The 13504-nt window shown below is 34.9% G+C and overlaps 1 protein-coding gene across 1 annotated transcript; it reads left to right on the top strand.

The window, feature by feature from the left end:
- The first annotated feature begins 1311 nt into the window (after positions 1 to 1311).
- Positions 1312 to 3174, top strand: LOC146909656 (Glutaredoxin family protein). The gene has a single exon (XM_085723036.1). The coding sequence runs from the start codon at positions 1793 to 1795 to the stop codon at positions 3071 to 3073; it is 1281 nt and encodes a 426-aa protein (XP_085579162.1). The 5' UTR covers positions 1312 to 1792; the 3' UTR covers positions 3074 to 3174.
- The last annotated feature ends 10330 nt before the right edge of the window (positions 3175 to 13504 follow it).

Below are 13504 nucleotides of genomic sequence, written 5' to 3'. Positions count from 1 at the left end.
TGTTTTTAGCAATCCCCAACTAATTAGTGATAATATTTGCTAAAATAACTTTTGGACTAACCAACTGATGGATATTTATGAATCCTCTCTCTTGAAACCAATTCGTTCTTGGCCTCGTATACAAATGTTAATACTTCACATGGGAGTCGAGTATAAATTGATGATATATATATTTCTTGTCAAAGAGGATATAAATTGATGATATATATTTAAAGGCATAAATAGTGTACCCCACATAAAAAAGTGGAGAGTTTTGTAGCTGCAGTTATTAAAAACAAGGTAAAGTAAAAATACAAATAATGTCAATTAAAAATTCAATGTACTACCTATATACTGTGACATAAATGGTAGATGTTTGGATCCTTAAATTATTTGGCTGAGTTCAATTTTTAATTAATGCGTATAAAAAAAATATTTGTTGAAAGAAATCAACTTTTTAAATGAATATCAGATTTTTCAAGAGATTAGTCTCTACAAATGCGTTGGAAGAATACATTAGTTTAAAGAAAAAATCAATGAACTTTTGTTGTTGTAATGTGAACATTTTTTGAAATGTGATCTAAATAATGACATTTATCGTTTTAGAATTGTTTTTAAGAGAAATTAAACTACATAATTTATGCTTGTTAAACTAAACTCTTATCGGGAAACCTCATAGACGAGTTTGTATTCCCCCATTTATCGTATGCGAGAGTGATACACACTTCTGGTATTTTTTATGGTTTTTTTTTATGACAAATGTTAATTTATTAATTGTTATATTAATATTTTCTAACATCTATAATTCATTTAATCTCTTAGCTTAATCATCCTCCGTTAATTAACATTGTGTTTGTTTGGTCAAGTGGTGAACAGCTGCCACCTGCTAGCATGAGTTTAGAGCTCTCCCACCGTGATTTCTATAACTCCAATGTTTAACTTCTAGTTGATCGTAATTTTCCACCGTAATTTTAGTGTTTTGGGAACACACTTTTTCTTTTTGGTAGAAGGTTCCAAACACAACATTATTAAAACTTTTAACCAAGCCAAAGAAAACGTATGAGATTTAAATTTAATAGAACTTGGTGGATCCGTTCCGTGAGCATAACTCAGTTGGTAGGACAATGCATTATTATATGCAGGGATCGGGGTTCGAACTCCGAACACCCCACTTATTCACCTTATAAGATGAATTCTAGCCACTAGGCTACCTGACAAAAAAAAAAACTTGGTGGATCCAATTTAACCATGTTGTCTCCCCCATTCTAGAAAAAGTCAACTACATTGTATTTCTACATGTTAACATAGGTTACAATAATTACAACTTACAAGGAGGCTTAGGCATTATGTTGATTTGAAAGTCTTTACCCTAAATAAAAATCTACTAGAAACTTCCAATGTTCATTGTACCCTTTTACCTCTATCTCTTTCCCTAAACAAATGGTCCCTTCCTTCCCAATTTAAAATTGGTCCTAAACCCCTTTTTTTTTACTCACAATTACACACTACACACACATTGATGTTCATCAACTTCCCCTTCCAACCTACTTGAAAGCTCCCTTTCTACCACCACCTCCTTATTTCCCTCTTTTTCTCATCTTTTCCATCTAAAGCCTTAAAAGTTCCTCCAACAACATAATACCTACACAATCCTCTTCCTCTAAAGAACCATCATTAGTCCAAAATGGTCCTCTAAAATAGAAATTCACACACCAAAAAATAAAAATATAAAAAGGTATCTTTTTGGAGAGAGGTTGCAAAAGTAAACTCAACCCAATTTTCTTAACTTAGTGGTCTCAAACTGTGCAAAAACATGGGTTGTTCAGCCTCAAAAACAACAACCATAGTTGCTAACAGAAACACAGAAGATCCAACAACACCTTCTGTTTCTTTTCAATCTTCATCTTCATCAACTTCTTCATCTTTTTCATCTTCTTATGCTTCAAACTACTTCAATTCTTCACCACCAGTTAGAAAAGCTTTGTCCCTTACAATGCCTCTTATTCATCACCCTCCAACCAAAAAAGGTGACACTCATCACCTTGTTTCACTCACTTCCACTACCTATGGTTCTCTTCTCCTAATTGACCAAAAAGTCCCTAACTTTACCCCTCATGATCAACCCCATCTCACCAAAACTTCTCAAAATGAAGAACAATCTTTGTCACCAGATTCTGTCATCAACACTTGGGAACTCATGGATGGTTTAGATGAACATGAAGATTCTCATCATGATAATACTAATGTTCATAAACCTTCCTTTTTTGACAATCCAATGAGTTTCTCAGATAAACACAGTTCATGCAGGTACACAACTTTTGATGGATCAGCAAAAAAGAAACTTCTTGATTCATTTGAATCATTGAAATCTTCAGAAACAGTGATGGAAGAAAGAAATTCTTCTTCTTCCAAAAAAAATCTCAAGAAACCACTTTGGCAGCATTTATCAGAAGAAGCTTTGCTTGCTAAGTTGGATCCAAGTGTTGCTTGGAGTTACAGAAGAGCATTGTCATCAAGACAACTAGGTGGTAGCAACAACAATAATAAGAACCTTTTCAGATGTGTAAGGTCAATGGAATCAAGTCCTATGAATCCTTGTTCTTCTTTGTTTGATAAGAGTTTGTGTCTTTTACCTGGTACTGAAAACAGAATAGTTGTTTATTGCACAAGTTTGCGAGGAATTCGAAAGACTTATGAAGATTGTTGTGCAGTGAGGATGATTTTGAGGGGATATAGAGTTGCAGTTGATGAAAGAGATATTTCAATGGATTCATCTTATAGGAAGGAGTTGCAGAATGCAGTTGGTGGCAAATCAGTAGTGACATTGCCACAGGTTTTTATCAGAGGGAAGCATGTGGGAAATGCAGATGATTTGAAACAATTGAATGAATCTGGTGAATTAGCTAGAATGTTGAAAGGTTTTCCAACTCAAGATCCTTGGTTTGTTTGTGACAAATGTGGTGATGCAAGATTTGTGCCTTGTAATAATTGCAATGGTAGCAGGAAAGTGTTTGAGGAAGAACAAGGTAAATTGAAAAGGTGTGTTCATTGTAATGAAAATGGATTGATTAGATGCTCAAGTTGTTGTTCATGAATAAGTGATGATCAAAACTATTGATTGTTGTCTCTTTATTATTGTATGAATTTGTTATTGATCAATTTAGCAGCTACTATGAATGAATATGCATATTTCAATTTGTTTCTTTGATTCTAGTCTTTTTTGTTGGTTTTTGTTTTTATCTCTAACCCACCGATTCGCAAGAGAAAGTAGTTTACTAATCCAAAGTTCGGTCAAGATAGAAGTTAAGTATGACCAAAAATTGTTTAGGATTTAAACTCAGATTCTCCAAAACCATTACATCAACTAATTTAAGCATACCACTTTGTATTAATTTGTTTATGTCACATTTTTGCTTTATAATTATGGTTCATTGCCAAATTATCATCACAAAATGAAACTGTCAAAGTTTGGTTGTACATGGTTGATTGGTAATTTAAAGTGTCTGAAACTCTGAAGAAATATATCATCAATGTACCTGTTTTATACAATTGTGAAAGAAGCTAAGAAAGTGACGATTAAAAACTGAAACACATGATTTATCATAGCAGATATAAAGATCAGAAGTTGCAATTTGTGGTGTTACTGCCATTGCTTTGTTTTTGCCTTAGTGTTTGGTCAGTTTCAACTAAAATTGGAAATATATTGGGAGGGTCAATATCATAAGATGGCCCATTTAGCTTTAGCATAGTACAGTTTTCACGTTCAAGCCAGCACATTATTTGTGTGTCTGTCACTCTTTCTTTGTGTGATGAATTTGATAAAATAATTTTACTGTGTCCTAGGCAAGGTTAAATATATAGGACCCAATTATTTATATAAAAAAAAGGACACAGTTGCCTCCTACTATATGACACTCACATTTCCACATGGTTCTACAGACCATGCTAATAAATGATTTATTGGATCAATGCTATCGAGTGAGGTTGATAATAATGTTTCCATTTGCAAGATCAAGAAGTAATAAATACTTGGAAAATGCTGCATGTGTTAGATTCAAAACCCATGCATGAAAATCGATTTATACTCCCTTGTGACCTAATTAAGGTTTTGTCTAGTAAAAAAAACAGATATAGTACTCCATCCGTTTTAAAATGAGTGTCGTTTTAGGTGTTTACACACATATTAAGAAATGCAATGATTAAAAGAAAGAGAATGGTTATTTTACCAAATTATCCTTATTAACTATTGGTTAGTTTTAAAAGTAATACTTTGGAAGTAGTGTGCAAAGTATTAATTGGAGGGTACAATTGAAAAGAAAAAATTATTATTGCATTGGAAACTGAAAGTGACATTCATTTTGAAACAAATTTTTTTGGCTAAAGCGACACTCATTTTGAAACGGATGGAGTAGTTGATAAATTAACTTATAACGGATGCTTATAAGCTACTTGTAATTGATGGTGGATAAATTAATTGATTAATGATCATGACATAATATTAGTATTTATCTGGCCCTAGTTTTCTAGTGAGAGAAACTCCAACTTTTCTCTAAACTTTCTTTCTCATTCGTTCATCGAGGAGGGGTGGTTTTAGGTCTTTTTTGACATAGAATCACCCCTCTACATCTGTTTTCCCCTTTTCTTTCAATCTAAATAAGTGGTTTTCACATATATCAAGTTTTTCCTTTTGTGTTTTTTGTGATTTCGTCGTCTAAGTGCGGCGTTGTGTTGTTCGTCGTCTTGTGCGACGTTTGATTTCGCGTCTTTTCGCGGTGTTCGTTTAATTCCTATTGAAAGATTTACATCAGTCAATTACAAATTCAACCAATGATTTGGGCGTCAACGTTGCAGATCCGGAAGCATGGGTATTTCGGTGCGTAGGTTTTATCATGTTATTTGTAGGCATTTTGCTGTTGTATGCTATTAACTTGGGTGCTGTGAGTTTGTTCGCAGATTCACCCTTTACGTTTTTAGCGATGTTTGTATCTGATGTACTCTATCGATTTGAATGAATGAATATCGTTTTGTTTTTGTCAAAAAAAAAATTAATTGATTAATATTGTAGTGTTTTGGTCAATCAATCACTCTAAAATAATCCATCACACTAAAATAATCCATCACACCATTATATTCAAAATGATGGCGTATAAATCATTTGTCTAAAGTTTTGATACAATGGTGTGATGGATTATTTTTAAAATCAATCATCTTTTTGAGATTTCATAATTTCAAAGATCATATTGATATTCCACTACAATTTTTGAACTATATTGGTGATTTTGTCTACTCAACTACAACTAATAAACTAAATATAATTGGTTTCCATCATACGCAATACACTCATTTTTCTTCACCAATGGTTTATCACACTGAATTTTCGTTGGTAAAGTTTTTATTGAGTCATATATTTGTTCACTTGGATTTTGTCTAATCCTCCAAGTTGTATTCTCGATATTTCCTTTTCCTTTTTCTATTTTAATAATATATATTTTATTGAGGTATTGTATATGATTGTAAGGGATTGTGATATTAACCTTGTTGGGTTGCTTTCTTCTCTTTGTGATGAGCTTTTCATAAATTAAAAAAAAAAAAAAAAAAAACATGTAATCTGATATCCAACTATAAAAAATAAAAAAAAAATCATATATCCATATCTATGTCATATCATCATGATCAAAGATTAGATTTAGATGATCAAATGATAAACAACAAAAAAAAAAAATATGACTTTTTATTTTCATTGGAGTGTAGAAACAAAGAGAGAATATTTACACACACGGAGGTATACAATGAGAAATGATATTTTGACAACCACTTTTTGACAACTTTTGGACAATTTTCTCTCTCATACTCACATGATGTTGTTATCCTCTCTCTTCCTTTTTCTCTCTCCATTGTTTTTGACCAATAAGAAGTGAGAAAAACAAAGTTGTCAATAAAGTTGTCATTAAATGGATGTCAAAATATCATTACTCATAATGGTTTGAAGGCGCATGTGCCCTCATAGCCTTCACACAACCTTAATTTTTTTTTTTTTTTGATGTTCACTAAGTTAAACTTTACAAGCTACTTCCCAATATAAAACGAGTCAATTCAATTAAAAATAAATCATTAATTTAGTTTCTAAACTATCACTCTTTTTTCAATTTAGTCTATACACTACATAACTATTATAAGTTTTTTGAAAGAAGATAACTATAATAAATTGTCTCTAAAGTATGTAATATTTGTCAAAATTGACGGATTTCATATGATTTAAGGATTACTTGTTATATTTACATAGTTACACACTAAATTGAAAATAGAATGAAAGTTTATGAACCAAATTGATGGTCTATTCGTTCAAATAAAAAAAACTAAAGAAAACATAAACAAACAGACTACAAAACACAGACGCGTACTAATTTATATTGATGGTTTCCTCATTATTCAAAATTTCTAAATCCGTCACTGTTTACACAATGTTGGTCGCCGGTAAAAGCAATCACACTTTTTCTATGATGCTTATACACCCATTTTAGGAATAAAAGGCATGTCTTTTGCTATATCATCCTCAAGATAAAAAAAAATGGATAGATCAACCAAATAGATAAAAATGATTGTAGAATATTAAATAATTGTTTAAGTATTACACCTGAGAGAGATAAAAAAAACTATTAACAAATAAAGCGTGTATTGATAAAAAAAAAAAAAAACAAACAAACAAAGCGTGTTATAGATACACTGGCTTACAGAGCCTGCCCAAAGCATAGGCCGAGGGAGTAACGTGTTGGAACAAAATGTGTTTAACAATGAACCTTAAAGGGTTTTGATGATAACAAGGTATTAAAAATTGTAAATTGGACTAGCTAATATTTGTTCAAGTGTACAGGACCATAATTATAAAGTTACATCATCATTGGTTCTGAATGAGCAAATAAAGAGCTATGGAAACAACAAAAATTTGAAGCTTGGACGCTCCTGAAGGCATCTTGCTACTGAAGAGAAAAAGCGCTCCTGAAGAAATAGCGCTCCTGAAGTAAGCTGCTCCTGAAGAATAGTGCTTCTGAAGACAAGAGGTCCAGAAGCCACATCATCAGAAGCTGCGTCATCAGAAGCTGCAGAAGTCATATCATCAGAAGCTGCATCATCAGAAGCTGCCTCATCAGAAGCCATTTCACCAGAAGCTGAATATCAACTGGATTTGCAAAGAATCAAGAATTGAAGAATTATCAATGCAAAAGCTGTCTATTGGATTCGAAAACACAAACAAAGGATTAGTGGAGTTTTGCAACGGTCATTTCAAAGGTGTTTGAAGGCTTGTGCTTGCAATTTGGACGAAAGCGTTGACATTGTACTTTGTACGAATTGTACAACCACGTTCTCCACTACTCTGTTTTGTGTCCACGCTACAAGACAAGAAAACAGCTCCAGAATACGGTTTCGCCTGCATAGATGTTCCTTTGGATAAGGAATGGATTTCAAATTTGTTCTTCATAGGACAACAGCCAAATCAGGCAAAAGATTATTGGTGAAAGATCAAGCTTCAACAACGACTCTTTGGTGTGCTGGCAATTTCACAACGTCTCTCTCACACCTCTATATAAAGGAGTGAAGACTTAGAGAATTGGTAATGCAAGAACGCTGAACGAAAGACTCACAAGATTTTCACAAGTACCAAACCTCTGCTGAAATTGTTCTGCATTCACTTAGAATTTCTGTGTCTCAAAGTCATATCTGAGAAATTCTTAAGTCCATTGAGTCTGTATCTGATTTGTATTGTGAGCACCTCTGATTGTATATCAAGTGTTCAACCTTAAACAATTTTCTGTGTAATTTTGTTTAGTTAGGAAGTCTCTTGCAGTTGTGCTTGAGCAGGAAGTCTCTTGATTGTGTTCTTGAGCAAAGGAAGTCTCTTGCTTGTGTGCTTGAGCATTGGAAGTCTCTTGCTTGTGTGCTTGAGCATTTGTAATCAGATATTACTCATAGTGAAATCTCCTTGGAAGTGCAAGGGGGACTGGACTACTTCCGGATTGTGGAAGGAACCAGTATAATTGCTTTGTGTCGTTCTTCTTCTCTCTCTCTCTGTTTTATTCCGCTGCATTTAGATTCTGATTATCACTTCAGAAGCTGTCTCACTTAGCTTCTGATCAGTGTGTTCAGTTTTTAGGAGAAACGAAGAATTTTTCAAAAACACAATTCAACCCCCCCTTCTTGTGTTTTTCTCACCTTCAATTGGTATCTAGAGCCTTGGTCTGTTGTGTATCACTTAACCGTGCAACAGTCAAAGATCTGAGAAAAGCATGACTACTCCTCCTCCTGATGGTGATACTAGCTATAAAAATGTCTCACATGATTATAGTGATAGTAAGAAAACCAGTGTTGGAAAAGTTCCAAAGTTCAATGGAGATGCTGAAGAGTTCTCTTGGTGGAAGACCAATTTTTACAGTTACATCATGAGCCTAGATGAAGAATTGTGGGATATTCTGGAAGACGACGTTGGTGGTTTAGTCCTTGATGAAGAAGGAGCTGCTGTGGATAGAAAGAAACATACTCCAGAACTGAGGAAACTTTACAAGAAGCATCATATTATCATAGGAGCTCTTGTCACTGCCATACCCAAAGCAGAATACATGAAGATGAGTGACAAATCCACTGCTAAAGCTATGTTTGCTTCTCTCTGTTCAAATTATGAAGGGAGCAAGAAGGTCAAAGAAGCAAAGGCTCTCCTGCTTGTACATCAGTATGAGTTATTCAAAATGAAGGATGATGAAACTATTGAGGAGATGTACTCAAGGTTTCAAACCTTAGTTTCTGGTCTACAGATTCTAAATAAGAGCTATGTTGCTTCTGATCATGTAAGCAAGATTCTCAGAAGCTTACCTGCCAGATGGAGACCGAAGGTGACTGCCATTGAGGAAGCTAAAGATTTAAACACTTTAAGTGTCGAAGATCTTGTTAGTTCTCTCAAAGTTCATGAGTTAAGTCTTAATGAACATGAGTCTACTAAGAAGAGTAAATCAATAGCTCTTCCATCCAAAGGCAAGTCATCAAAAGCTCTCAAAGTGGTTGAATCTGAAGAGGAAGAACAGTCAAGTTCAGATTCTGAACCAGATGCTGCAGAAATGGCCATGCTCTCAAACAGACTTCAATATCTGGCCAAGAAGAACAGAAAGTTTCTCTCCAGAAGGGGTAACTCCAGAAGCTCAAGGAAAGAAGATCAGAAGGGATGCTTCAACTGTAAGAAGCCTGGACACTTCATTGCTGAATGCCCTGATCTTCAAAGAGAAAAGTCAAAGGACAAGTCAAAGAGGTCTACATTCAAACCAAGCAAACTCAAGAAGCAGATTAAGCAGAGTTTAATGGCAACCTGGGATGATTTGGGTAGTGAATCTGGATCTGATAAAGAGGAAGCTGATGAAGATGCAAAGGTAGCTGTTGGGTTGGTAGCAACAGCAACTTCAGAAGCTGGGTCAGATTCAGACTCAGAAGATGAAAATGAGGTATATTCCAAAATTCCCAGAGATGAACTTGTTGAGTCACTTAAAGAACTTCTTACACATTTTGAAGTAAGAACCAATGAGTTGAAGGATTTAAAAGAAAAATATGCTGATTTGGTACAACAGCAAAAATCAACTTTATTGGATCTGAAAGCTTCTGAACAAGGACTTAGGGGCTTTGACTTCATGTGTAAAACATATGAAGATCAGCTCAGGTTCTTATGTCAGAAGCTACAAGAAAAGTGTAATGAAAAACCTTTAAGTAACCATGAAATTGCTCTTGAAGATTTTATTATATCTGGCATTGACAGAAGCAGAGTAGCTTCTATGATTTATAGCATTTACAAGAACAATGGCAGAGGAATTGGCTTTCCAGAAGTGAAACTGGAGAAAACCAATCTAAAGTCTTGTTGTGAATGCATCAAGGAAGGTCTGAAAACATTCTTTGTACCAGAAGGGGCTGAGTTGGAAACTGTTGTTCAATCAGAACCTGAAGCTTCTAGTTCTAAGGCTAAGATTACTTCAAAGCCAAAGAACTCTAAGTCAAAGGCTATGATCAAATCTGATTCCAAAACTTCAAAGGTTAGGATCCTGAAAAGATCAGAACCTATTCCTCAGAGTCTGGTGAAACCAAAATCTGGGGTTCTGAAGTCTAAGTTTCAGAAGAAGACAGTTACTGCTTCTGAAGTACCAAAACCTAAGGTGATGGTTAATCAGAAGCAACCCAACTCACAGCACAAGGTACAAGAAGTGAAGAGTAAAGCCTTAAGTACTAACCTTCCAGGACCCATAGAACAATGGGTACCTAAATCTAAAAATGTCAATGATGCAGGTATGTCTAAGAGCAGTGCCAAAGCAAAGATCATGGTACCTAGACAGTGGTTGCTCAAGACACATGACAGGAGACAAGTCCATGTTCCTCAGCCTAACAATGAAAGAGGAAGGAAATGTGAAATTTGGAGGCAACCAGTCAGGCAAGATCATAGGTACAGGAACTATTGGTAACTCCTCTACCTCAATTAATAATGTATGGTTGGTAGATGGTCTTGAACATAACCTTTTGAGCATTAGTCAATTTTGTGATAATGGTTATGATGTGCTTTTTGAAAAACCCAACTGTACAGTAATCAACAAGGAAGACAAATCCATTGTGTTCAAAGGAAAGAGAGTTGACAATGTCTATAAAATCAATTTTTCTGAACTGGCTGATCAGAAGGTGATTTGCCTACTATCAGTGAATGATAAGAAATGGATGTGGCACAGAAGGTTGGGACATGCTAACTGGAGGTTAATCTCTAAGCTTAGTAAGTTACAACTTGTGAAAGGGCTACCAGACATTGACTATCATTCAGATGCACTCTGTGGTGCATGTCAGAGAGGGAAAATTGTGAAATCATCTTTTAAAACAAAAGATATTGTTTCAACCTCAAGACCTTTAGAATTACTCCATATTGATTTATTTGGACCAGTAAGTACTGCATCCTTATATGGAAGCAGATATGGATTAGTCATTGTTGATGATTACAGCAGATGGACTTGGGTGAAATTCATAAAGAGTAAAGATGTTGTGTGTGATGTATTCAGTAGCTTCTGCACTCAAATTCAATCTGAAAAAGAATCAAAAATTTTGAAAGTCAGAAGTGATCATGGTGGAGAATTTGAAAATGAGCCATTTGAAGCTTTTTGTGAAAAACATGGAATTTTCCATGAATTCTCTTCTCCTAGAACACCACAACAAAATGGGGTTGTAGAGAGAAAGAATAGAACTTTACAAGAAATGGCCAGAACCATGATTCATGAAAACAATTTACCAAAACATTTTTGGGCAGAAGCAGTGAATACAGCATGCTATGTTCAAAACAGGATCTATATTAGACCTATTTTGGAGAAAACAGCATATGAACTCTTTAAAGGAAGAAAACCCAATATCTCTTACTTTCATCAATTTGGATGTACATGTTACATTCTGAACAACAAGCTCTACCTAAAGAAATTTGATGCCAAGGCCCAAAGAGGAATCTTTTTAGGTTACTCTGAAAGGTCAAAGGCATACAGGGTGTATAATTCAGAAACACTCTGTGTTGAAGAATCTATGCACGTTATATTTGATGACAAAGAGCTTGAAGATAAAACTTCAAAGCAAGGTGAAAGTTTTGCAGAGATACAGGTTCCTGAAGCTACTCCAGAACCTGATCAGATGGCTGAGTCTGAAAATAGTCCAGAAGCTGAACCCACATCAGAAGCACAAGATGAAGCTGCTTCTGATGAAGCACAAGATGACTCACATCAAGAAGATCCTCCCAGAAACACATTCAAACACAAGTCTTCACATCCTGAAGAGCTAATCATTGGAAACAAAGATAGTCCAAGAAGAACAAGATCACATTTCAGACAAGAAGAGTCAATGATTGGACTAATCTCAATGATTGAACCTACAACAGTTGATGAAGCACTTTCAGATGATGGATGGATCCTAGCTATGCAAGAAGAGTTGAATCAATTTCAAAGAAATGATGTGTGGGATCTGGTACCCAAACCTCAGCACAAGAACATTATTGGAACAAAATGGGTATTCAGAAACAAGCTGAACGAGCAAGGTGAAGTAACAAGAAACAAAGCCAGGCTTGTTGCACAAGGGTATAGTCAACAAGAAGGCATTGATTACACTGAAACGTTTGCTCCAGTTGCAAGATTGGAAGCAATCAGGTTACTTCTTTCCTATGCAGTTAATCATGGCATAATATTATATCAGATGGATGTCAAGAGTGCATTTCTCAATGGTGTCATAGAAGAAGAAGTGTATGTTAAGCAACCTCCTGGATTTGAGGATATTAAATATCCTGACCATGTTTTTAAATTAAAGAAATCACTATATGGCTTGAAACAAGCTCCCAGAGCTTGGTATGATAGACTAAGTAATTTCTTAATCAAAAATGATTTTAAGAGAGGACAGGTTGACACTACACTCTTCAGAAGGACCCTTGGGAAAGATATTCTTGTTGTGCAAATATATGTTGATGATATAATATTTGGTTCTACTAATGCATCTCTTTGCAAGGAATTTTCTGAGTTAATGCAGGATGAATTTGAAATGAGCATGATGGGAGAGCTGAAGTTCTTCCTTGGCATTCAAATCAATCAATGCAAAGATGGAGTCTATGTTCATCAATCAAAGTACACAAAGGAGCTTCTGAAGAAGTTCAAACTTGAAGATTGTAAAGTGATGAACACTCCAATGCATCCTACGTGCAACCTGAGCAAAGAAGATGAAGGAACTAAAGTAGATCAGAAGCTGTATAGAGGTATGATTGGTTCTTTGTTATACCTCACTGCATCTAGGCCAGATATTTTATTCAGTGTATGCTTGTGTGCAAGATTCCAATCAGATCCTAGAGAATCTCATATGACTGCTGTCAAGAGAATCTTCAGGTATTTGAAAGGAACGACCAATCTTGGACTCCTTTATAGGAAATCCTTAGATTATAAGCTAATTGGATTCTGTGATGCTGATTATGCTGGTGATAGGATTGAAAGAAAGTCAACCAGTGGCAATTGTCAATTTCTGGGTGATAATCTTATATCCTGGGCTAGCAAAAGACAAACAACTATTGCTATGTCTACAGCAGAAGCAGAATACATTTCAGCTGCAAGTTGTTGTACACAACTACTTTGGATGAAACATCAGTTGGAAGATTATCAGATAACTGCTAACAGTATTCCCATTTATTGTGATAATACTGCTGCTATTTGTTTGTCTAAAAATCCAATTTTGCATTCAAGAGCGAAGCACATTGAAATCAAACACCATTTTATCAGAGATTATGTTCAAAAAGGAATTTTAGATATACAATTCATTGATACTGAAAATCAATGGGCTGATATATTTACTAAGCCTTTAACTGTTGAAAGATTTGATTTTATAAAGAAAAATTTGAACATGCACTTTGTATCTGATTAAATGCTTGCTTGCTCCTGAATAGGATTTTAGGTTCTGAAGTTAGTTCAGGAGCGGTAGTCCATCAGAAGCTCTTTATTGAGGTTCTGAG

This window comes from Medicago sativa, chromosome 7 (genome assembly GCF_051527215.1).
Source record: "Medicago sativa cultivar Bolivia chromosome 7, Bolivia_mono, whole genome shotgun sequence".
NCBI classification, from domain to species: domain Eukaryota; kingdom Viridiplantae; phylum Streptophyta; class Magnoliopsida; order Fabales; family Fabaceae; genus Medicago; species Medicago sativa.
The sequence above is the reverse complement of the archived record's forward strand: the minus strand, read 5'-3'. Positions and strand labels throughout refer to the sequence as shown.